The sequence below is a fragment of the Sinocyclocheilus grahami genome, unplaced genomic scaffold (genome assembly GCF_001515645.1).
Source record: "Sinocyclocheilus grahami isolate Dianchi unplaced genomic scaffold, SAMN03320097.WGS_v1.1 scaffold149.1, whole genome shotgun sequence".
In the NCBI taxonomy this organism is placed as follows: Eukaryota; Metazoa; Chordata; class Actinopteri; order Cypriniformes; family Cyprinidae; genus Sinocyclocheilus; species Sinocyclocheilus grahami.
Window position 1 is genome coordinate 3,209,735 of NW_015505328.1, and position 27,527 is coordinate 3,237,261.

The window sequence follows — 27,527 nt, forward strand, 5'->3', positions numbered from 1 at the left end:
TCAGTTTCACCGGAGTGCTTAAACTGTCTCTACCTTTGTCTCTGACAACGCCGCGTCACTTTGATGGGGAATTCCATATCAGGGCGGGAAAATGCCTGTTATGAAGGGATTGCTCGCGCCACAGAACACATTTTTGGATACTATAGCGACGCGTTTTGACGGCACACGTGAGTTACCGCGATGGCATTTTCCCCTATTTGTGTGCAAAAACTAGTTTGGTGTTTCTAATGAGACTGTTTTTCCTTAAGCAGGACAGACAGTAATAAGTTTGGTCGTCTGAGTAGAGTAGACAAATGTTTGTCACAGCAAGTGCACTGTGAAATTGACAGTATATTTACTATGACAACACATTAAAAGCACGATTCATTAAATAATATTAGGGTTAGAAATGAGCATGTAATAGTGAAATAGCTTCTTAAATGTGAATAATACAAAATGAGTAAATGCAAATAAATCATGAAAAAAAACTTGAGATAAATAGGAATAAAAACACCATGCTTATAACTAGTACTAAATAACACTTTAAAAGCTTCTCTGTTTGTTTTATATGTTTACATGGTTTTTGTTCAGTGTTCAAGTTCAGTATTGTGTGCATAATTGCGTATTTTTTTTTGCTTGTTTTCTGTGAGAAATGTGCATTTTATGGTGTGCAAAGTACTTGTCCTAAGTAGAGGAACAAACTCATCCTGGCCTCTCTCTCTCTCTCTCTCTCTCTCTCTATATATATATGCTAAAGATTTTTTCTGAATTTGGATAATGTGCAAAGTACTTGTCCTAAGTAGAGGAAAAAAACTCACCCTGGCCTCTGCATATATATATGTGTGTATATATATATATATATATATATATATATGTTTGTTTGTTCACTGGAACAGATTTGGAGAAATTTATCATTACATCACTTGCTCAGCAATGGATTCTTTGAAGTAAATGGGTGCCGTCGGAATGAGAGTCCAAACAGCTGATAAAACATGAAAATATGGATTATTGTGATGTTTTTTTATCAGCTGTTTGGGCTCTCATTCTGGCAAGTAATCTACAACACTCCAGTCCATCAGGTCTTGTGAAGTAAAAAGCTGAATGTTTGGAATAAACAAATCCATCATGGCATTTTAACTTTAAACTGTCGTTCTGGCCAAAATATCCATAATCCACAACTAGAGTCATGTGGATTGATGTTTTTATCAGCTGTTTGGATTCTGACGGTACCCATTCACTGCAGAGGGTCCACTGGTGAGCAAGTGATTATGTAATGCTAAATGTCTCCAAATCTGTTTGGATGAAGACAAACTCATCTACATCTTGAATGGCCTGAGGGTGAACTATTCCTTTACCTTTCATTGTATGGACAAACAAATTTTTTTGTTGCTCAAAAAAAGAAAGTCATGCATGTTTGGAATGACACAAGGGTGAATAAATGATGACAGAATTTTCTTCTTTTTTTGATTAAACTATCCCTTTAATAATTGGGTTCAGATTTTTTTAAAATCGCTAACCTTACGTATGATAAATAGAAAAGTGATGCTTTCCTTAGCGAGCACCACTAATTACACCCTTTACTTTATAATCTTGTGCAACATCCAAGTTACATAAAAAAACCTGCTGATTTGTTATTGTCAAGAGAAGCTATACATGTATTAAACTCCCCTCTGAAGCATCCTAATGTGTGTGCTTGCTGTTATGCGTTAATATTCCATCAAGACGAAAGACTTCAAAATACTCTTTTCACACAGGTACCTGTCAGGACAGCATATGGTGGGTAATTACAGTAAAGCAGTGTGTGTGCCAGTTGCGTGTGTTTGCAGTTGTGTGTTACCCAAAGAAAAGGAGAGAGTGTGGTTAACTGTGAAAGAGCAATTTAGAGTAATTTTGGATGAGTCCTTTTAAAAGAACACTTCAAGTAGATGCTTCCGTTGCTAAAATTACGAAGCGCAGGGTTAGACACCCAAGTCAGGTAATGGAGATATTTCAAGCGGTGCACTCTTGCATGTGATGCATAATCACACTACCAGCGAACTCAACACATATCAGGCTCAAAATAAGGAAATTGGCATGTCTGCTGCACCTCTTCCAGTTTGGAACAGATCTATAGGTCTGAAAGACGGTAAAATTGAGGCTCTAGACTGGGAGAACAATGCGTGTCTGTTGTTTGAACTTGGGATAGAGATGTCAGTGTGCTGTTCTTCTGTTGTTCACTGAACTTCACACAGAGCTGAAACTGAGCTCATCAGTCATCATTAGGGAAGAGAGAGAGGGACTGGATGCCTAAGAGGGAAAGCAAAAAAAGATGGACGGGCTAAAGAAAGCATGCAGGGAAATGAAGCAGCAGAACATGGTCTAAAGAGAACGAAGAAAGAAGAACCTTTGCGTATTACATGTTGACATTATTGGATGGTGGAAACAGGACACTGTGAGGATGCACTCTGCAATTTCAGAAGGGTTATCCACACGGATCAGACCAGAATACAGATAGAACTCTTGCTTACTGTTCCAAAGTCTCCGAGAATGGAATTCTGGAATCGTGCCAGTCTAGACTTTCAGACCTTGCCATCTTCCTTTGTCTTATTAACATTCAGAGAATACATTTGTGTGCTCTGGCACGAAGCATGAATTGAAACTAAATTTGAAGGACCCTGCTGAGACTGTTACAAAAGATTATGTAACCACAACAGATTAGTGAAATAAAAAGGTTGAAATGATTATATGTGATGGAGCCATTTTAGACTCTTCCTATTGCTGCTTTGCTTATTGCTGAAAGGATTTTAGCACCATATGCAGATGGTTTTAAATGAGTGCGCTTAGTATCTTGTCAGCTCCATGCCAGTAGAGCTCATTAGCCTGGAGTATTTAAAACGGTAGTTTTTACTGAGATTCAGGAGTCTATTATACATAAAAACATACTTAGGTCATATCAGTGAAGAATTTAAATGTTTTCTCCTTTATCTGTGCTCAAACCTGTTCTCAGATGTCAGTGCAAGACATTATACATGATGCATTAATGCATTCTTTCAAGGAAATAAGATTCAGAACAAAAAGACAGTCAAGATCTCAAGCCAGCAAAATCAAGGCTGAGCTAAAAACACACTTAATCATAAGCTCTCTATACCTTAAAAGTTTGAAGGATGTGTCCTACACTTAGAATACTAGTGTACAGCTTATTGTGTACAGTATACTGTACGCCATCTGTTGTTTTTTACAAATAGTATGTGAAGCAGTATGAAAACAATGCATAGTTGTCATCACATTTAATTCAGAGAGATATGTCTAGTTATGACTTTGGAAAATGAAAATGGTAATTTTGTACTTATTTTCTTTTAAATTGAAGTTCTATAAGTGATTTTTTGATTGTACTAAAGCACACAATTACCAAAATTGCACACAATCTCTGAAAAACAATGCTACAGCCAGTTATTCTACTTTGAAATGTCTAATTTAAATTGACTTTCATTGTACAGACAAAACCCACTGAAATCTTCATTTATTTTTGTCGTTTTGACACAGTGTTTGACGACAGACAGGTTTGGAATGATGTGAGGTTGAGTAAATAATGACATAATTTCCATTTTTAGGGTGGAATGTCCCTTTAAGTCATCATTTTTGCTATTCTGTTTTGTGCCAGTAGTGACGCAGAAATTACAGCTTCAACTATTGATGTTAACGATGTTTTGATTGTTTCAAAAAAAGTATTGAGTCCACGAAAGGTCAGGTTTAGCACATTGCATCGTAGGGTACAATATTTCATGCAGTGTGATACTGCACATTGAGACATAGTAGAATTGCATGCTGAAAAAACATATTATTTACTGCAGGAAAAATTAAAGTATTATAGTAACAGTGTTCAGATCGTGTTTCTCATAGACTAGAGTATTCGTCATTCATGTAAAGCTCACATCCAGTGTCCGTTCTAACCATGCTCGGTCCACCTTGAGTCTCTATTTAATGCAAAAAGAGGCTTCAAATGCAAGACTGCATTGCAATAGAAGGTTCCAGCATCTGTCTTGCCATTCCCTCCCTCAAACATCTCTCCCTCTATCTCAACCAGTTGTTCTCATCATTCCTCTTTTCCTTGCATTCTTCCTCCCCTCACTAATCATACTGCCTCTTTAAATAGCTCTCAGGTGTTCCTGTTTGGGACATAGACTCACAAGAGGGGGACAGAGGGAGGAAGTGTGTGTGTGTTTTATACAACAATCTGGGGCAGACAAGAAATGTGGACATTCCCCCTCTCTCTCCTGCCTCACCCCTTTGTTCCCCCTCCATCTTTCTACATGTTTTTCAGAGTAGATATGCAGTTTCTTGGATAAACACACACACACACACACACACACACACACCCTGTTTTTACAGTCTGGATTCAATCTGTCCAATTAAACATAAACTGACAGAGTAAACCACATGAGGTCTGGTATGGAAATGAGAGACGATATTTTATTTTTTATTTTTTTTGCTTGTACACGCTGTCTGTGATGGTGCACACATGAAAACATGTCTGAGGATAGGATAAGGATGCATTTTGCACAGCAAACATATACACTGTATGCATATATTTAGATTAAAAACAAATATGCTTAGAAATAGACAAACACTCAGCTCCAGTTTTGAATGAACAAGTAGGTATTTTCAGCTGTTGTCATATTGCTGGCCGAAAGGTTATGACCTGGGAGTGAGTAGATGGACAGTAAGATTTCTCTTCTGGGATGTGCTGTCATCTTTAGACTGCAGAACAAGTATGGTTAGTAGAGCCACTTTGGCATGCATCAATGCCAGTCATTGTGAAAATATTCTTAGCAACTGTTTTCAGTCATTATTTTTGTATGTTATTGCTCTGTTGATTCTGTCACAGTGCTTAATCAAAGCCACATCAGATGGGCGAACACATAATAGGCTATGCAGGATATCAGAAGGAAATTCCTCTGTTTTGAGCCAGGGTTATTATAGTTAACTAAAATTTAAATCATAGAAAAAAAAACATTTTTGTTGCCTAAAATAATATAAATATTAACTGAAAAATTTTTTTTGAGCTAGTTGCCAAGGTGACATTTATTATTTTCAGTGTAACTTGATGTACTAAAATAACTAAAGCTAGTCATACAGATTTGGAACAACATGTGGGTGAGTTAATGATGACAGAATTTTCATTTTTGTGTGGAGTAAATGTCTTTAAAGGGAATGTGCCCTTTAAGAAAATCCCATTAATTTAGTGCTTGATTGTTACCATTTTTGGTCAATGACTGTTTGGTGCCGATAAAGAACCTTTCACAGTTCATTCTGCTGTCTAAATGGTGCTTGTCAGCCAAACAGCACTTATGAATTGTTACTCTCTTTTCTTTACTTCTCTGTATTCTTTCACCTTTTCTCATTCTGTCTCTCTCAGCAGCTTTCTTTTCCCTGCCATTTATATTTTCTTTTTTTGCTATTATTTCTCTCTCATCGTCCCTCTTCTCATATCTCTCTGGGTCTGACCCCCCAACACGTACGATATTATAAATGAGTGCCTAACTTTACTTTTGCTTATGCGAGCAGAACAAGTCTCAGTAAAGTTGTTCAGTCCCAAATGTCTGTCTCCTCGCCACGTGAACGCTTCTCATAAATGCCAGTGTTTAATAATGCTTGTGCGTGTTAGTCTGGGGATTCAGGGATGAGGCTCGCGAAGGCTGTCCTTCGAGAAACGTTTACAAGGCAGCGTTGTTGTATTCATTTATAATGCATGGATGCTATTAATCTGTTTTGACACAATGACACAAGTCGGAATACCAAAAAATTATCCAGGCAGGAAATTGGTTATGTAATGAAATCATAACAAAGCCTTTCACATGAAGCGCAGCTGAAGCTTTCTGTCAAAGACATGTCATGCAAGGTCATGTGACTTACAATGCTTTTGAGACATATGATCCAGTGAAGTCATAAAACATAACTGATTTAACCAATTAAATTAGGTAAAAGAAAAGCATGTTCAAGCATTAAAACTAAACCAAACCAAACTAACTTATACTAACAGTTTACTTAACTCAATTGCTCAATTGTAAATTACAAAAACTGTACACTTTTTAAAAATTTCAAAAAATGTTTTATCAAAGAATCCTGAAATAATAAGCAAAACAACTGTTTTCAACATTGATAATAATTCTTTGAGTACTAAATCAATGTATTAGATTCCTGATTTTACACACACACACAGATATGAACTGTATATATTCAACATAAAAGTGCCTGTGCTGCTGTATTTTAGATTATTTGTAGTCTACAAAGCACTTTTTTGGGTATGGAAATTGATGGATGGATTCATTACAGCATTCTTGTATATTCAGCATCAATTTCAAGCATTCAGTTGTTTGTGCTCTGATGATTCAACCAAGCTGCATCAACTTCAGCTTTCTTGAAAAGGTTTAGACTTCACAAGTTTTGTTTCAAGAGATTTAAAGGTACTGTAAAAGAGTGTAACTGAACAGATAACAGACAACTGTGGTTTAGTGAACATAACAGGGCATCTTTGCACTTGATTTGTCCCTATGCTGTAACAAGAAATTTATGCCAACATGGCCTGTAGTAAAACAGCAAACTAAAATCCTATGGGAGCATCTGGTTAAAATTTAATAAGGAATAACCAGTAACAATAAACATTAGTAAGCTACATTTATTTTGCTTGATGTTATGTTCCTAACAGACAGCAACTTCATCCTGGCCAATGCACAAGTGTCCAAAGGCTTCCCGATCGTGTACTGCTCGGATGGATTCTGTGAGCTTACTGGATTTGCCCGAACTGAGGTCATGCAGCAGAGCTGCGCATGCAAGTTTCTGTATGGGCCGGAGACCAGCGAGCACATCATTCTTCACGTGGATTCTGCGCTTGAGGAACGTAGCGAGCTCAAGGAGGAGATAATGTTCTACAAAAAGAATGGTGAGAAGAAAAAAGTCCTTGGTGATGTTGCTGCAAAGCTTGTTGTACATGTAAAAACACATGTAATGCATTTTGACAAATGCTAGATGTGTCAGGTTGAGTTTCATTTGCATTGATCTTGGGAATTTTGCTATCACTGTAAAACTATTAGCAGCAGTTCCACCGTTAAAAGGAGACCAGTAATAATACATGGAAAGTTGTGTGATCCATCACTAGTAATAGCACATGGAGATATTGCAGCACACCTTAACAAAGTGAAATCTCTAGCCAGTGTTAGAAGCAGATGGTTTTATTAGAGTTGGTTGGCCAAAAGCACCAGAGAGACTCTAAAGTCGGATTACAAACTAAAGTCCAGCAGGTGTGCAAGTTTATTTGTGGAATTTACGACGACATTGAAATGGATGTCATACACCCAGGGCCGGATTTACCTCTTTTCGTGACATAGGCAAAACTAATTTTTGGGCCCCCCTTCCCTATTAATATAATAGGCCTAATATTACCACCCAAGCAAACAAAAATATTTCTTAATCAGTGGAAACCGTTACAGTGTTTTCTATCGCAGTAAGCGCTTGCGTTCAGTCAATAAAAATTGAATGTAGGTTCTTAATTTGTTTGAGAATTCAAACAAATTGCATTTCATTCCATTAATAGCCGCGGCGACGTGGTCACATAACCACTTTGGGAGTGCATTATTTCTCTAATAATTTTAACGGTCTGGAGTCACAATCACACATCAATTGTTCAGATGATTTGTTTCAAGACATTTTACATGTTTCCATCCTGAAATCTCGTGGGTGTTGAACTAGCTAATTTTTTACGCACCTCATCCCAAACCTTCCGTTGCAAATTCCAAAACGTCATTTTAGAGCTAATAACAGAGGCTTGAGCCATTGATATGCAGGCTGACGCAGTTATTAATGCAGTCTAACGCAGTTATTATAGAGTGAGAGTGAAAGAGAGAGGGAGAGATTAAGTGCGTGTGAATACTTGCATCTGTGCGTCTCTCAGAAGTATTCAGCAGCGGCGTCTACTAATAGCGAATCTTTAAGTTGAACTGCTTCAAGAACCTCGCTACTGAGAAATGTCTTGGAGCTTTTCAGCTGCAAAACTCTTTTATTGATAAATTCGCGGGGCAGTGCTGATGACAATGCGTGTCTATGTGTGTGCGTGTGTGAGAGAGAACGGGAGAAAGAAAGCGTGATTTCCGTACATAAAAAAGGTTGAAGACATGGAAATAGTTTGTAATTTTTACCCTATTGTTTGTTATATTTATTTGCTCAATGTCTTCTGGGGTTTTGGTTCTTTAACTGTTGTAGATATCCCATAGTATAACAAATATTATTTATCCCTTCATTGTGTTTGGGCCCTCCCTAGACGATAGGGAGGAATGCCTAGAATGCCTATGCGTAAATCCGGCCCTGCATACACCACACTTTCAACCCTTCAAATGCAAATTTTAAGAATAATTTTCCTTAATATGTTATATCTCACTCCCTTCCACACTTTATTTTTCTCTGAAATGGTAAATTTTGAGATTTGAGATAAGTCAAAATTAATGTTCTTTTCCTTTTGCTGGATTAGTAACTAAAAAGTACCATAGTACTATTTTTGAGTGGGTACCATAGTGGTACAATGGTGTCCAATGAAGTACTGTACATTTAAGTAATATGTACACACAATGGTTTATAAATATGGTATTCATTATGGTACCACTGACTGCAGTACATGTCTGTGTATTATATTATATTCACGTACATCTTCAAACGAAGCTGTGGTGTTTTAGCACTTTGTTGTACCGCTTTCCTCTTGTTCATTATAATACATTGCAATATGTATTACATTATATTATATTTTATTATATTACATTACATTATATTTGACAAATATTTGTACTTCGTTTGCTAAGGTCTTACATCTTCAAACGATGGTGTGGCGTTTTAACACCTCCCTGTACCTTTTCCTCGTGCTCATTCTCCTCTCCCCCTTTGTTCTATATTGAATGGAACATCTCCAGCACACTTGTTCTAGAGAGCGTTATTATTTCATCCCCTTTTTCTTCTCCATAATGGTGAGGCTTTTTCGTGAGGAAATGAGAGATTTGACAAAGACTACTCCAGCTGTGAGCAATCAGACGGAATTCCCCTAGAGGCTTCCAGTAACAGCTACTGGTGGAGAGAGAAACACACACACACACACACAGACGCACACATAGCTAAACACACATATAAATGCCCTGTCGCACACTAACACCCACACCGCTCAATACTCACAGACAAACAAGCATTCACGCACACACCTACATGGGAATTGGATACCATAATGGTGCTGCTCTTTTTGGATGTACTGGTCTCTTTTGTTTCAGGTTTTTTAACACTTTAAATAGACTGGAAGTAATGTTTTGCCAAGTAAGCTAAAAATGTGCTTCCCGTGTTAACAACTAAATAAACTAGTTTTATTCAGTGCAGAAATTCTATTTAAAGCCAGTGTGAATTGCAACCCATTTTACTTCTATAATGCAACATATTTAAGGACACAGTGTATCCAACTAAAAAAGGGCAGGGAAGTGGATCAGGATTTGATGCATATTTGCTAAAACAGTGCTTAAGTAGATATTGGTTGACATTGTCAAATAGCCGGAGTGGCCTTAGTGACATCCGGGTCAAGTCAGGTAGCAGTAGCTCTTCAGTGTGACTTTGCTCATTGTCATGTTTTACAGTGTGAATGTCTCTTACTGTCTGTATATGTATATGTTTATGTATTTTGCCTCTCTCAATTCCACTGCAGGTAGTGTGTTCTGGTGTCTGCTGGATATTGTGTCTATCAAGAATGAGAAGGGAGATGTGGTCCTCTTCCTTGCCTCTTTTAAAGACGTCACTGATACCAAAGCCAAATCTATACTTGAGGAGAAGAAAGAAGGTTTGTACATGATGAATGAGTTTATGTGTGTGAGCATTAATTTCTGGATGCCAAGATATTCGTGACTTTTTTTTTCTCTGAAATAATATTCATGGATGTTTCTTCCACTACATCCAACTTAATGTACTAGGGGTCGATTTTTATTAAATGATTTTAACTTTTTTTTTTACCATGACTTTTTTTTTAATGCCTTATATAGGTTTTGTTGTTGTTTTTTATATCATTTTATTGTTCCCAGACATGTCCTAAAAACTAAAAACTTAAAAGAAAACCAAAACTAAAAAAAAAAAAGACTAAAGACTTAAAGACTAAATTTTAAAATATGAAATCAAAATATGAATGATCAAAATTAATTTACTGTTTACCATGGAAACAGCAGTGTACCCGTGTAATCATGAACCATATGATGTGCAGAACAATAAGGTAAATATTTTTTATTATGCTTCAATTTCAGTTAAGCTGTATTTTTGATCAAATTATGCAAAAAAATTGATAATTTCTACTACAGAATGCTGTTAAATACAACCCACAATTTAAGTTGTGGAGAAAATGGCTTTCAAAAATGACAGTTCATGTATATAGATGGCTGAAGATTGTTGCTAGACAAATTAAACTAGTGAGAGTAAAAAAATGTGTTTTAATGGATTTTATTTCACAGTCCACAGGGCCAAATGTGTCAGTCGTGTAAGAAAAACCCTCATATGATCCCATTTTGTGCTCATCTCGTTAAGGTGAGGCGGGATAAAAAACTGTCTGTTTATTGTGTGACTGAGAATCCAGATCAGATATTGGCCTCAAGCACCAAAGGGAATCCCAGTGCAACTGTGTCTGTCCTCCTCTTTTTTTTTCTTTTCACACTTTTGCCTTTTGTTCCTTTCTCTCTCTCCCTCCTTCTCTGTTTCACGTGACCTGTGCTGCTAGTAAATTGGCAGTACATTTATTAGGATCTATAATAAGTGTTATGCCGCTGGTCTCCCTGCTGACTGCAGCCTTTTATGGATGAGTTTCTGTCGCCCCTCTCCTCCTCAGGCCCTGCAGGCTGAAGTGATCTCTATCCCTCTCTAATAACCAGCTTCCCAGCTTTCTCTCTCACTTCCTAGCCCTTCACCTCTCTTTCTCGATCCATGTTTCTCTCTGTCTGTCTATCACTCCATCCCTTCAGTCCTTTTCCTACTCCTGCTTTGGTTTCCCTTGGTACCTTGTTCGGCAGGGTTGCAATGAGTGACATTTTTCCCCTGTTGCCCTCGGCAATCGAGACTGGCAGCCTGGCTGTCTGCTTGTTTCCTCAGCTGGCTGATTTAAAAATGCTACATACTACACATTCGTACACACACACATACATTACTGGTCAATATCCACAGAGACTCCACACATTTCATATGTTTTTGTCTCTGTCTCTAACAGTGTAACCATTGCACTACAGTACTCCTGCTGGCACTTTTTGTCTTTCATTTTTATTTTTGCTACCAACAATTACTAACACAGTCAAAACAAATTCTGTATGTTGATTATGCAGTGAATTTGCTTTCGCCAGCCTAGGGAGGCGAAATAGTGTAGTGATGGGTACTCACATCACCAATGACGTTATGATATTTGGATCACATGTCACTTAAGGTGTGGTTATGAGTACATCCCATGAGAAAGATTGGTGGGATCTCTAACTTGTAGAACCTCTTTCTGTATCATCAACACAAGGAAGACACAAGTGTAATAAAATTGATTTTGTTAACAAAAGATAGACAAGAGTAATCAACAACTTCTAAATGAATACCATAAACAAAAAAGGAATAAAATGCATAAGATGCATAAAATGCAAGTGATTATGTTGGGTGTTGCTATGTCAGAGCTACATTATCTGGAAGATAGACTGTTGACTGTTGCTACTCTGAAACAAATAAGGTGAACAACCTTATTATGCATCAAACAAATCTGTGAGAGATTATTTGTTATCAACTGCAATCAGCTATATAACATCTAATGCAAATTAGAATAATCATATACTGATAATACACAACAATGCCAAGGTCTCTGGAAGAGGTTGTATAAGTGATAGTTACGTTCTCTGTGGTTGAGTGAGCAGTCCTGTGACAGTGACTTCATCCACTGGTTGTGCTAGTAACAATGCAGTGGGGAAAGGAGCAGGAATCCGATTCAACAGTCTTGAGCATGAAGCACTGTAGGATGCTGATCTCATGGAGCACCAAAGGGTCCTAAAATCTGGAACACACAGATGTGGCCCTGAAGGCCCTTGCCTGGAACACGCAAGCAAAAGTACCTTAAAGGGAAGGTTTGCTCGCCGGAGCTTAACCTTGTTGCAAATGTCTTCTCTTTTGCCTCTCTGGGCTAGAGACTCAGAACTTGGTCAATCCACTTTGTCTCTCTAGGATGGAGACTCAGGATGTGCTGCATCTGTTGTTGTCTCGCTAGGCGAAGGCTCTAAATGTAGAATATCTCTCTTCGCACAGGCTGGAGGCTCAGAATGTGGTCGTATCTGTTGATGCCTCACAAGTAGTGGGCCGCAGGCTCCGAACCGGTATCTGTTACAGTCTCTCTGGATGAAAGACTCAGAATGGAGGTTGATCTGTTATTGTCTCACTGCGGGGCTCAGACTCAGAACTTCGGTTTTTCTGTTAGTGTCTTTCCCTTTCGGGAATCAGACTCAGAACTTGTTGATCTGTTAGTGTCCCTTCCTTTGCAGGGCTCAGACTCAGAATTTGGTCTGTTGGTGTCCTTTCCGTGACAGGACTCAGACTCATAACTTGTTGATCTGTTAATGTCCTGTTAACTTCCATCGCAGGACTCAGAATCAGAACGGAGGTATCGGTTGCCGTCCCCTGTAGTGGGCCGCAGGCTCCGAACGGTTGTGTCGTTTTTCTGTTAGTGTCTTTCCCTTTCGGGAATCAGACTCAGAACTTGTTGATCTGTTAGTGTCCCTTCCTTTGCAGGGCTCAGACTCAGAATTTGGTCTGTTGGTGTCCTTTCCGTGACAGGACTCAGACTCATAACTTGTTGATCTGTTAATGTCCCTTCCATCGCAAGACTCAGAATCAGAACGGAGGTATCGGTTGCCGTCCCCTGTAGTGGGCCGCAGGCTCCGAACGGTTGTGTCTGTTGCTGCCTTCCCTGAAACAGGCCGGAGACTCAGAACAAGGAGTGTCTTTTGGGAATGTACCTTTATCCCTTTCCGATGAGGAGAAGATTGCAATCTGGCACTTCTCCATTTTCGTCCTGTGATTGGCTATTTCCATCGGAGTGGGGGGACACAGTGTGGCCCACCCTTCTTGCCTCCTGTTGAACTTATTTGCATAGTCCAAACACACATTTAAAAAAGTGTCACTAAAGCTTTACCAATGCATTATTTACTTACCAAACCACAACCAGAATATATTTGGCAATGTTACAAACACATTAAGTCCAAACATGATGGAAGAAGATTGAACTGTCACGCATGCATTCATTTGTCCATTAACAGCTGAGTTTGTGTAAGATGTTGCACTACACGTCGCTGTCACTGAGAATACTTATTTCTCTGAATAAGTATAAGATGTGTTGTAGTTTGCATCAGTTTAAGGTTTGAGAACATAGTTATGAATGTATTTGGATGGACCTCTGTGATCTCTCTTTGTTTCACCCACTGCTGCTGTGTACAGAGGTCCTAAGGAATTTTTATGGCAGTCACAGGCCAAAACTTGATGTTTTATAGGAATCAGTCTGTTGGTGGGTGAAGGGCAGAAACTGCGTTTTGACCAATGAGAAGTCCTGTCCTTCCCAGGCTTTGTATCAAAGGTCTTCTTCTTGCCCTCTAAGAGGTGTCTGGCTGTTGTCCTGGCATCTTTATCTGATGGACAGTTTGCTTATGTTAGTCCACCAAGGTCCAATCAAAATGTAGCAAACCTTTATCCACTATTGTGGTCAGAGAGGGGCCCCACCATAAACTGGGCCCTGGAATGTGCTGTCCACTACAATTAGAAAAGAAAATGCATGCAAAATATAAACATTTATTAATTCTTATTTCCTCCAAAGTGTTTTTAGTGGAGATTGAAGTATTGTTCATTGAGCTCTCCATACTTTTAGCTACTTTATTTTCAGCAATTTGGCAGCAAAAGTTTCAGGTTTTCTGTTTGAAGGTTGGGTTGTTCAGGTTATAGTAATCCATAGTGGTTTTTGTTTTGTTTTAATATGTTTTGTTATTTTCAGCAGCAAAGTTTTAGATTTTCAGATTAGGTTTGGCTTCTTAAAACAATCTATGCTAAAACACTTCTGTACTTTGGAAATGCATCAACACAGGAAAGAAACCTGCATTTGTTAAACCATTTCATGTGGAATTACATCTCCAGTCTAGGATGTCCTCTTATCTAACTGGTTTAGTTCAAGACCTCAAAGACTAAATCAAATGAACCTACTGCAGTATTTAGCAGTCACTTTATCAGCTGAAACAGATGTGTTCAACATGGGAATGAGAACATTCTGGCAGCAGAGCCCCAACTAGCGGAAAGCACTGGTGTAAAGCAGGTCACCAGCAGAAAGGAAGTTATTCTTGTGTCACATCAGCTTTTGTGTAACAGCAGTATGGAGGGCAATAGAAGAAAAACAGGCCACTTTGAATAAAACCGCCCTCAATGCATGGAACTATTGATGAAAAGGCTTTTTCTTCGCAAAGCAACAAAAACCACTCTCTGAATTATACACTTTCATCCAAACCAATGCAATTATTTTTCTGTGTACATAACATTTTTGGAGCAGGAATTCAAGATGTTAGGGGATGATGGCTTAGAAGTTTTCATAGTTACTTGGCCATGTATCTTGCTTGTTATTTCAAGTATCGTACCAATACCAGCTCTAGTCAATATAATGCTGCAAAGCTTGAGTTATTCCGGTGTTTTTTTATTTAATTCATTTTGCTTATTTTATTTTAAAATAAGTAAAAAGAAATGCAAAAACATGATCTACAACAACCTCAGTACCACAGGAATTAGCTTACTGTGTCCTCTGGTGTTGGTGTCTTTATGAATTAATGGAATTTATTTTGTTTTTGTTTCTTGATGGATTGTATCCAACATTGCCCTTGACTTTCATAACAACAGTCCAACCTTTCCTCAGAGTGCCGCCGCGAGAAGGTCAAGGGCGGGTCTCCGTTTGGCTCCACGCGGCTGCGATCTAGCACAGTTCTCTACCATATATCAGGACACCTGCATAACCGTCAAAAACAAAGTAAAATCAAACTTAACAAGGTGAGACCATTCAAATACTAAGGGAAGAGAAAAGGGCAGAAACTGCGTTTTGACCAATGAGAAGTCCTGTCCTTCCCAGGCTTTGTATCAAAGGTCTTCTTCTTGCCCTCTAAGAGGTGTCTGGCTGTTGTCCTGGCATCTTTATCTGATGGACAGTTTGCTTATGTTAGTCCACCAAGGTCCAATCAAAATGTAGCAAACCTTTATCCACTATTGTGGTCAGAGAGGGGCCCCACCATAAACTGGGCCCTGGAATGTGCTGTCCACTACAATTAGAAAAGAAAATGCATGCAAAATATAAACATTTATTAATTCTTATTTCCTCCAAAGTGTTTTTAGTGGAGATTGAAGTATTGTTCATTGAGCTCTCCATACTTTTAGCTACTTTATTTTCAGCAATTTGGCAGCAAAAGTTTCAGGTTTTCTGTTTGAAGGTTGGGTTGTTCAGGTTATAGTAATCCATAGTGGTTTTTGTTTTGTTTTAATATGTTTTGTTATTTTCAGCAGCAAAGTTTTAGATTTTCAGATTAGGTTTGGCTTCTTAAAACAATCTATGCTAAAACACTTCTGTACTTTGGAAATGCATCAACACAGGAAAGAAACCTGCATTTGTTAAACCATTTCATGTGGAATTACATCTCCAGTCTAGGATGTCCTCTTATCTAACTGGTTTAGTTCAAGACCTCAAAGACTAAATCAAATGAACCTACTGCAGTATTTAGCAGTCACTTTATCAGCTGAAACAGATGTGTTCAACATGGGAATGAGAACATTCTGGCAGCAGAGCCCCAACTAGCGGAAAGCACTGGTGTAAAGCAGGTCACCAGCAGAAAGGAAGTTATTCTTGTGTCACATCAGCTTTTGTGTAACAGCAGTATGGAGGGCAATAGAAGAAAAACAGGCCACTTTGAATAAAACCGCCCTCAATGCATGGAACTATTGATGAAAAGGCTTTTTCTTCGCAAAGCAACAAAAACCACTCTCTGAATTATACACTTTCATCCAAACCAATGCAATTATTTTTCTGTGTACATAACATTTTTGGAGCAGGAATTCAAGATGTTAGGGGATGATGGCTTAGAAGTTTTCATAGTTACTTGGCCATGTATCTTGCTTGTTATTTCAAGTATCGTACCAATACCAGCTCTAGTCAATATAATGCTGCAAAGCTTGAGTTATTCCGGTGTTTTTTTATTTAATTCATTTTGCTTATTTTATTTTAAAATAAGTAAAAAGAAATGCAAAAACATGATCTACAACAACCTCAGTACCACAGGAATTAGCTTACTGTGTCCTCTGGTGTTGGTGTCTTTATGAATTAATGGAATTTATTTTGTTTTTGTTTCTTGATGGATTGTATCCAACATTGCCCTTGACTTTCATAACAACAGTCCAACCTTTCCTCAGAGTGCCGCCGCGAGAAGGTCAAGGGCGGGTCTCCGTTTGGCTCCACGCGGCTGCGATCTAGCACAGTTCTCTACCATATATCAGGACACCTGCATAACCGTCAAAAACAAAGTAAAATCAAACTTAACAAGGTGAGACCATTCAAATACTAAGGGAAGAGAAAAATACAGAAACTGAAAGACAAAACAGAACCAGTGACTTTACCAGAATTGTTCTCGCTCTTTCTAGAATGTTTTTGGTGATCCACCCGCTCTTCCTGAATATAAAGTCGCTGATGCCAAGAAGTCCAAATTCATTCTTCTCCACTTCAGCACCTTCAAGGCAGGCTGGGATTGGCTGATCCTTCTGGCTACATTCTATGTCGCTGTGACGGTGCCGTATAACGTTTGTTTTATTGGTGATCAGGACTTGACACGTAGCACCACTGTCACTGACATTGCCGTCGAGATTCTTTTCATCATTGGTAAGAGAATCCAATTTTGATCTTTGACATTATATTTAATCGGTCAATTACGTAGTATGTTTCTCACTGTGAGCCTGATTATGATTTATGACATTATCTTTGTTCTATCACATGTATGTCTTTACACATGATTATAATCAGGTCTTTAAATTGATTTCAGGCTCTTTGACATCTTCCATTAACCCTCTGTGGTACAGCGCTGCCACAGGGCAACATATCATTCTCCTTTAGTTTCCTGCTATTTAGAAAAAAATTTAATTGCATTGCAGGAATTAAAAGGGCAATTTTTACAGAAACAAATAATATTCTTTAAGACGTTTGACATTTGAGTTTCTCTCCATGACTGATCCTGAACTCTTTCAAGAAACACATGCTGTGCTCCTCAAATTGTGCTTTTATTTATATTGTCTGCATCTTTGATTTTTGATCTTAAATAGATGTTTCTGTTGACAGATCGTTCACAATTTAAGAGTAAAGGATGTTGATCCCATGTGATTTAAAAATGAATGAAGCATATGTTACTGATTTCAGTTTAGACATAGCAGGATGACCTATAATGTATTTTAACACTGTTCCTGAACTCTGGTTTGGCTTTGTGACCCTGATAATGCCTCTATTTAGAACGCCCGGTGTTCAGATTTGGTGACAGCGCATGAATTTTTCATTTTCCAAATGTTAGTCTGCGATAACAGCTCACTCGAAATATATAGCTAGGAGAAAAGCATTTTTGCTGTTATAAATGCTTCAGCGGACACACTGTCATTCATTGAGATTATGCTGATGGAGTACTTTGTAAAGACGCTGACTCTACTCTGTTTGTTGCTTCACCAGATATCGTGTTCAGTTTCCGCACAACGTACGTGAGTAAGTCGGGGCAGGTGATCTTCGATGCGCGGCTGATCTGCATCCATTACATGACCACCTGGTTCATCATCGACCTGGTTGCCGCTCTGCCCTTTGATCTCCTTTACGCTTTCAAAGTCAGCGTGGTGAGTAAAATTAAAAAATATGTAATGAATGTATCAGGAAAAAAAATCTGTGTGAAGTTCTGGGAACATGTTTTCACAGCTTTCAAATGCATTTTGAATTTATTACATTTGCATGATTTTGCAGAAAAAGCAGATCCACACAGAATCTGTGACTGCAGAATATATATATATATATATAATTAATGTTTTTAAGATTACTTTTGTTGCCATCTAACACTTACTTAAAGTTTATCTAAATTAAAAATAGTAAAAATTAGCAAGAACAATTAAATATATAAAATGTCAGCCAATATATACCCATATATACACTTACTTGAAGTTTATCTAAATTAAAAATAGTAAAAATGAGCACAAACAATTAAATATATAAAACATCAGCCAATATACAGTGGTGGCCAAAATTATTAGAACACTAGTATTTTCACCAGCTAAAAATTGTTTTAAGTCAGATATTTCTATCTTTTGCTGTAGTGTGTCAATAGGAAATATCAGTTTACATGTCCAAACATCAATTTTGCCATTAATTGTAATAATCCAGTGAGATTTTTGTTTGCACAAGTCTGAAAACAGCCAGTGCTCCACACAGAGATCTGATCTCATCATCATCCAGTCTGTCTGGAATGACGTGAAGAAACAGAACAAATTAAGAAGAACTGTGGCAACGTCTCCAAGATGCTTCAAGAAACCTACCTGCAAAGCTACAGTACTGTTAAAAGTTTTAGGCACTTGTGTAAAAATGCTGTAAAATGAGGATGCTGTCAAAAATAATGTCATGATGAATAGATTTTTTTATCAATTAACTTCTATTAACTAAATTAAATCAACATTTGGTGTGACCATCCATTGCGTTTAAAGCAGCTTTTTCCCTAGGTGCACTTGCGCATTGTTTTTCAGGTAGCATTGCAGGTAGGTCTCTTGAAGCATCCTGGAGACGTTGTCACAGTTCTTCTTAGTTTGTTCTGTTTCTTCATGTCATTCCATCTAGACAGACTGGATGATGAAGAGATCAGATCTCTGTGTGGAGCACTGGCTGTTGTCAGACTCCTTGTGCAAACAAAAATCTCACTGGATAATTACAATTAATTGCAAAATTAATGTTTGGAAATGTAGCAAAAGAAAGAAATAACTGACTTGAAACAATTTTTAGCTGGTGAAAATACTAGTCTTCTAATAATTTTGGCCACCACTGTATACCCAGTGTCAGGTTTTTTTTTTTTTTGCATATTTTTGCAACATTATAATGTTTTATTTGTTATATGGAATTATGATGTATTTGCAACCAAGTTTTTTTCAAAGGTACAATTTGCTGAATGATCAGTTTTGGTAATCTGATCTGTAAACTTCATGTCATGTTATGGTTATGTTTTTTTTTTATAGATTATTGTGGTTTTAAAACATTGGTACTGTAAAGTAGCCTAACTTCTACCTAAATGCAATGCTGTGAAAGCATCTTGCTAGATGCACTTGCTAGAAAGAGTGAATCTGTAACACAAACAGTAGGTCATGGTTTTCTATAGGCTTAGATCTCTGCCACAATTCTGCGCGTGATAGATCATATGAAAGATCATATTTTGTGCGTACAAAGGTGCATTTTGCACGCGCACGATCTGAGTTTTGTGGAGAAAATGTTCGTTTTACAAAGAAAAAAGTATTTAGAGCGCACGAAAATCAATTTTGCATTTAAAAAGGCAGGCATCAAGGGATCAAGCTAGTGAAACATTGCACGCGCAAAAGAGAAGGTCTGCACAAATCCAAAAACGTATTTTAAATGCAAAATTGATTTTCGTGCGCTCAAAATACTTTTTCAAAACATTTTCTCCACAAAACTCAGTTCGCGTGCGTGCAAAGCGCACTTTTGCGCGCTCAAAATATGATCTTTCGTGCGCAGAATTGTGGCAGAGATGCAATCCCATAGTTTTCAGGAATGCATGAACTGATAAAATGTATGCCTTGAATGCAATGCAAGATGAAAGTGTCTGCCAAATATGTAAATGTATAATAATAAATTACTTTCAGTGCATTTTACCATGTTGAAATCCATTTATTGTAGAAGAGCTTCCTCTGATTAACAGCAGAAAATGCAAAAAACCTGGGCCTGCTTGGACAGACATACCTAGTCTCTGACTTTCTGACATTTATTTTTTAGCCCCTCCAGCACTGTATTTAGCTCAGTGATTTGTTTTGCACTTCCTTCCTTAATTGTAAAACTAAATATTGAGCAGCAGCTGGGTGACCCTGAGTGGGTGGACCGTGAAGTCCTTTTGATGACATCATGGATGTAGAACTTTTAATGAGTGATCCTGGGTTCAGGTACAAATAAAGATGTATAACAGGCTCTAAAATTGGCTGACACTGCCTCTGACGACTCCTCTACAAAAGCAAGGGTCACGGGCACCTGGTTTTAATTCACATTAAAAGACAGTCAGCTTTTCTGGCCAATCCAGACTGGCGGAATCGATCAGTGCCACTTGGACACACACACACTTACAGTGATGACACATGCAGTAATGAAACCCTGCATCCCTCTGTACGGCAACACACAATGAAAGAGCGGTTGAAATCCACTGAGGCTTATTAAGAGGAAGAGTGAAATGCAGTGGACTCTACTTGAGTGTTTCTGTAATACAGACCTTGTTGTCTCTGAGATGTTCCCTTAAATCTGCTCCAATTACAGATTGCACCTCTGCTCCTCTGGTATCCCTTCACAACTGCCCTTCAGCTGCACTACACACACACACACACACACACACACACACACATAGAAACATCAAAAGTGAAGAATGATGTTTCTTTTATTTTACTCTCCTCTGTTTTCCTCTCGATTTCCTTTTCGTGTTTGATTCCTGTTGCTTTCCCCTGTCCTTTCCTCTTTGATTTTTTTTCCTGACAAATTTCCATTCCTTTTCATTTCCTCTTCCAATTTTCTTTTTCTTTCCTCTCATTTCCTCTTTCTATTTCCTTTACCTATCATACCCAATTTCCAATCTTTTACTTTTAATTTTTGTTTACACTCATTTCTTCTTCTTTATTTTTGCATATAATGGCCAATTTCCTTTCTTTTCCTTGCTTATTTTTTTCCTAGCCAATTTCCATTCCTTTTCCTTCCTCGTTCTATTTTTTTTCTTCCCTCTCCTTTCTTCTTTCGATTTCCTTTTTCTATCATGGCTAATTCCTTTCCTTTTAATTTTCCTTTCCTCTTCTATCCTCTTTTTTCCCTTTCCCTTTCCTTTCCCACATCCATTCCCTTACTTTTCCTCTTTTTTTTTTTACTTTTCCTTTCCTGGCCATTTGCCACTGAGTTTCCTTTTCCTCTTATTTACTTTTCCTTGCCAATTTCTATTCATTTACTTTTCTTTTCCTGTCATTTTCTTCTCTTTCACTTTCCCTGTCCTCGTCCAATTCCATTTCGGTTGTTTTCCTTTCTTTTTATTCTTTCCTCTCTTTATCCTTTCCTCCCCTTTCCTATCTTTTTTATTCCTTTCAATTCTGTTCCTTTTACTCTCTGTCATTACCCTTTCCCTCTTCAGCCGCCTACACATTGTGAGCAGTATGAGTGTATTAGCTGGTAATACACATTGACACATTAGCACATAAAGCTCAATATATGAACCCCTGCTGTGGCCTTACCCTATCCACCTCCATTTTCACCCTCCTTATCTAATTTTCAACCAGCTGTTAAGTTCAGCCTTTTTGTTTCTCCAGTGACATTAATGTTCATTGGGTTTGCTTCTGAGACCATGATCTCCTGATGTTTATTAATATTTGATTGTCAAGTGAAAGATTGTGGCCATTACAACGTGGATTATTATTTAATGCTGCAGGGACGTGAAAGGCTTGGTTCTCATAGGGTTTGTCTGTCTGATTATAATAAGAGAGGCTGTGATGAATATTGCTGACTAGTTACTGCCTGAAGGTCTAGACAAACTGATCTAATAGCAGTGTGTGCGCATCTGTTACTGACCTGGTAGTGTGCATGTGTGAAAGTTCGTGTTCCGGTTAATACAAAGTGTTATTTTTATGTATGTAGTCATAATGAGTCTACAGTTATGGAATATATATGGGCTATTTAAAACTCTCTCACTTGCTCATTTACTTTAAACCTGCTTTAATACATAAAACATTTTCATAAAAGGAATTTATTCCTTCACCCTGCTGAATATATAGAATAACATGTCTGCAGGGTCTACATTAACTTTCTGAATATATATTTTGGTTTTACACTTTTTATGTTACTGTGAATTTACTGATAAATTAATAAGAAATACTGATGAACTGCATGCACTTACAGTACTGCATAAATTGAGTTCCTAGTACTTACATGTCACTATTATTGATGATGTATTGATTATTATTAGTAAGGTAATGTAATGTAAACATGGGCACGGACAAATAAAATGTTTAATATATTTAGCTAATCATGAAATTCTATTTTACATTATCTTTAGAAAAATGTTTTGTCCATATAAAATTCGGATATTTTTTCTTGCTTTGTGACAAATTCGGTTGTATTTCAGAGCCATTAGCTTTGTGCAGCACTCACCAAAATGTGAAGATGTGATTTTGCTCCCCATATTTTCATTTTGGTGTCACTGCAATGAGTCCTAGGAGAAAATAAACCTCTGATGGTAAATTTTGTATTGATGTAAACGTTGTTAAAATTATGCACGTTTTGACACATGTAAGCATTTTATATATATTTGAATTGTTTGCATAATTTACATTATCAGCAGTCAGACTATTGTTTTTAGAATTTAAATTAAACCATGGAATGTTTTGGCTGGTATCTCAGTTTTATTTATGTCTGTTTTAAACCCTGAATGATACATTTTACTGTTCTTTGCCAGTTTGACAGTGATGGAGAACACAGTCCTCCAGACCTCCAGAAAAGAGGAAGATAATGATTGTTATACTGAAAAACACATGTACTTAGGCATTCTGCTTTGTTCTCTGTTGTTTGTATGTTTTTATTATTCATATCCATCAGCTGCAGTCAATTTCTTTGTGGTTTATTATCTTGTTTATTAGTGGGCGGTTTATTTCCTTTCACCTGAGAAAATGTGGTTCTGCATGACTGAGACGGAGAGAAGAAGAGAGAAAAGATGTTTTATACCACCATAATTGGCCCAAATGTTTCTCAGTCTAATGATGATCTCTTAAATATTTGAATCCCAGTTGTTTCAGAGCTTGTACCTGCATGCTACACCATTATTCAAGAAATCCGTGACCTCTAAACATCTGCTAAGAAATGTTTTTGTTTGTTTTATTGTACATTTTCCCTCTGTATTCACTTGCTAAAAGTACAATTATATGAATATGGTTTTGACTTGATGGTTCTACTGTACAGTACCATAGCAGTACTTTAGCAAAGATTTATTGATGGAATCTAAGGACTTCCATCCTGTTGTGATAATTAGGTTTTAACTGATTTGGATTTACTGCACTCATTTAACATGACAGGCATGTGCCCTTCACAAACCTCAAATGCACTTGCATACAGAGCAAATCCTCGACCGTTAATGTGTTTCCCCTTTCCCCTCTGCCAGGTGTCAGTGGTCCATCTGCTAAAGACCGTACGCCTGCTGAGGCTCCTGCGTCTGCTGCAGAAGATGGACCGCTACTCCCAGCACAGTACGGTGGTGCTGACCCTGCTCATGTCCATGTTTGCACTGCTGGCTCACTGGATGGCCTGCATCTGGTACATCATTGGCAAGAAGGAGGTGGAGAGCAACGCAGACACCTGGGATATTGGTGAGACGAGCACACAAAATTGACTCATTGACTCACAGACAGAATGTGAGATAAAACCTAGGCTTGTAGAAAAACATGCTTCTACCTGCATTTTAGCAAAACCTCCTATATATACAATTCCCTGCAGTTTCCAGCTGAAATGAACACTAGTAGCAGTAAAACACCAACATAGGCTCCTTGTGCAGTACTGTTTTAACACTTTTACCATGGAACATGTTTTATAAACAAAAGCACATTTTATTTTTGCATGACACAACAGGTGCAATATGTACAGTATGTCTTTTCTGACATAGAAAACTTGCTCGGTAGCTCACCTGATACAGCACTGCACTTGCGCTCAGGTATGTGTCCTGTGAAACACTAGTCACAATGTTAAATAAAAGAGCACAGAGACTTGCAGAAGCAAGCTAAAATGGCGTTGATGATTCAGCCAATGTGCTTTTAACTTACATTTTGTGTTGTTAATATTGTCGGTTAGGTTTAAGGTAGGTTTTATTGTCGGTGTTATGTTATTTTTAATCACGATAGAGCAATAACCTTTTAGCACTACTCACAGAACATTTCCGAAGTGTACAACATCTAGCATTTCCAGATTTATTCAAAAACATTCATGTGTTTGATCTAAAACATAACATACTTTTAGCATCACTCACTGTACATTTTAATTTGAAAGCATCGCAAAACGTGCAGTAAGCAACGTAATAATATTTTACAGAAATGTCGCCACAGGAAAGTTTTTTCAGTTTCCATTATCACGCCCTGTTTCAAACTATAGCCAAGAAATGGCTTCATTTACCCTCAAGTCCGAACCTGTATGACTTTATTTCTTCTGTGGAACACAAAAGAAGATAATTTGAAGAATGTTTCAACTGTTTTTGTCCATACAATAGAAGTCTTGTTCAGGTTATTTTGGACCCTATTGACTCTTATTGTATGGCCAAAAAAACACTGAAACATTTTTAAAAATCTTCTTTGTTTTTGTTTTTGGTTTACACAGAAGAAAGAAAGTCAACCAGGTTTGGAATGACATGAAAATGAACGACATTCATTTTGAGATGAACTATCCCTTTAATTTTTTAATTATTAAACTGAAGCAGTATTGAACAGTGTTTTAATTGATTCTGTGAAAGTCTGGGTCTCTTAACTGTAATCAAAGTGGTATTGAATCTGATTGAAATACTTCATTTCGGCTTTGAATGGATTTGTTAAAGTTGAATTATGGACATCATATGAATTGATTTAATCTGATGTGTTCGGAATGAGACGGAGAGAGAGAGCGATGAAGACATCAAGCGATAATGGAAGGCAGAATTTATAGAAGAAAAGCGATAAGCCTGACACTGTTAGATGGTGTTATGGACAGTGATAGTGGAGGAGAAGGAAGATGGGATGAATGCACCAGGGACAGCAAGCAGCCAAGTGAGTGAAAGAGTGAGCGAATGGCAAACAAAGCAGTCACCCAGACGTCGTGCCGCGGGCCTCTCTCTCCATCTTGACTGCAGGAGGGGCTGTAATTAGGCCCAGTGTGCTGCTCTATGGTCCGTAATGACGGATTGCTGTGAAAGTACCAGCGTTCCCACGGCCCGGTCCCCGATCAGTATTGATGGAAAGCTGCTGCTTCCCCTCGGCATCCGACTACTGACCCCCGGCCTGCTCTGATGGGCAGTTACTATAGCAACACTGAGCTGGAATCTCCTCTCTGGTACCCTGTTTTAGATAGTGTAGAATGTGGCAACTGATGGATCCCTCCTTATCAGCAAACACAAAGATTGTTTCATGAAGAAAGTGATGTGTTTGATGAACTGCTTTCCAAACAATTGCTGTTAGTGAAGAACTGTTTTCATGAAACTTTGTCCTTGCAAAAATTTACAAATTTGGCAGTACCGTGTTACATCAATGATTTGGACTGAAATACTATGGTGAAGAATGAATGTTATTCATAGTGTTTACATAGTTTACATAGTACTTTTTTGTTAATGCAGTGCTGTGAACAACTGTTGTTTCGGTATGGAAACTTGGGTCAGAATGGTATAAATTCTGTCATCATTTACTCACCCTCATGTTGTTCTAAATTCATATGATTTTCTTTCTTAGGTGGAATATAACAGATAACAGATAATGTAACAAAGGGAATTACTTTCCAAATTCACAAAAAAGACAAACTACTGTTCAAAAGTCTCTCGTGCTCACCAAGGCTGCATGTAATATTTATTTACCAAAAACATGGTAAATAAAAATAATATAGATAACTATTATTAGTATTTAAAATGACTGTTTTCTATATTAATATATTTTAAAGTGTAAATTATTCCTATGATAACAAAGCTACATTTTCAGCAGCCATTACTTTAGTATTCAGTGTCACATTATCTTTTAGAAATTATTCTAATATGTCGATTTGGTGCTCCAGATACATTACCTATTATTTTCAATGCTAGAAACAGTTGTGCTGCTCAATATTTTTCTATAAACTGTGACATTTTTTGAGAATTCCTCGATGAATATAAAGTTCAAAAGAACAGCATTTATATGAAACAGAAATCTTTGGTAACATTATAAATGTCTTCACAGTCACTTCTGATCAATTTAATGCATCATTTAATGCATTTTTTAGTCATATAAAAAAGTCTTACTGACCCTAAACTTTTTAACAAACTTGCATGTAAAATTTTATATTACATTTTTGTTTAAAATATAAAATTATTGAAATGTGATTAATTTGAACACGCCCAAAACCTTAACCAATAAACATAACCAATAACCAAAACATAACCAAATTTGCAGAAAGGTTGTATTTAAAGGGGTCATATGATGCGATTTCAAGTTTTCCTTTCTGGGGGAGAATATTATATATTTAATATATAATAAATATAATTTTTTATCTAAGGAATTGTATACTAAGCTTTGGCAATATTGTATCATTTACAGTCATGCCAATAAAGCAATTTTGAATTGAATTGAATTGAATTGAACGAGGGGGGGGGCGGGGACAAAACAAAAGGGAACCCCCTTAGAGGACCTACAATAATGTACAGTATTTGAAAAATAATGTGTTTTTTGAACATTAAAGCATGTCAACATATTCTGTTACACCAAATACACAAAATAATGATCTTTAAAAAAGCATCATATGACCCCTTTAAAAAAAAAAAGTTTCTCTATGATCCTGTTGCAGAGGTTAACAGCTCACTGGAGGGCCACTTAACAGCCCTGAAACAGGTCATTGTATTCAAAGGAGTAGTGTGAACACATTGTAAAAAAGCTATTTTTGTGTTCCACAAAAGAAAGAGAGTCTTACGGTTGAGTAAATAATGACAGAAATGTCTTTTTTAGATGAACAATTCCTTTAACCGTTGTGTCACTGCAGTGCATTCTAATTTTCCACCATATGGACACATATGAAACTGATACATAAACAGATTTCAGTGTGAGATTTTAATTAGAGCTCTCATTTTCTTCTTTGTCTTGCTCTCTTAGGTTGGCTGCATGAGCTCGGGAAGCGGTTGGAGTCTCCATACGAGGAGGTGAGCACGAGAGCGGTCAACAGAACGCTGAGCAGTGGACCGTCTTTGCGGAGTATCTACATCGCAGCGCTGTACTTCACCCTCAGCAGCCTGACCAGCGTGGGCTTCGGAAATGTCTCTGCCAACACAGACGCAGAGAAGATCTTCTCCATCTGCACCATGCTCATTGGAGGTGTGTGTGTGTGTGTGTGTTTGCTGAACGGTTGAAGTTTAGGAGATATTTTTAGAGGTAGAACAAATTCGGATTATCATTAGGATCCAAAAACTGGAGGCTGTATGTGTCTGCTGCTTATTTAGAAAACAAAAACAAGGCTGAATCCCTTTTAGTTTGTACAAGAAAAAAAAAAAAAA

The 27,527-nt window shown here is 37.6% G+C and overlaps 1 protein-coding gene across 1 annotated transcript in view; it reads left to right on the plus strand.

Moving 5' to 3' along the window:
- Positions 1-91: 91 nt before the first annotated feature.
- LOC107592100 (potassium voltage-gated channel subfamily H member 8-like) overlaps positions 92-27,527 on the plus strand; it is a 47,128-nt gene continuing 19,692 nt past the window's right edge. Inside the window, exons 1-8 of the mRNA XM_016281476.1 lie at positions 92-167; positions 6,665-6,898; positions 9,683-9,814; positions 14,915-15,045; positions 16,681-16,915; positions 17,747-17,904; positions 23,448-23,652; positions 27,130-27,348. Coding sequence (XP_016136962.1) covers positions 92-167; positions 6,665-6,898; positions 9,683-9,814; positions 14,915-15,045; positions 16,681-16,915; positions 17,747-17,904; positions 23,448-23,652; positions 27,130-27,348 — 1,390 coding nt within the window. The remainder of the gene's footprint in view (positions 168-6,664; positions 6,899-9,682; positions 9,815-14,914; positions 15,046-16,680; positions 16,916-17,746; positions 17,905-23,447; positions 23,653-27,129; positions 27,349-27,527) is intronic.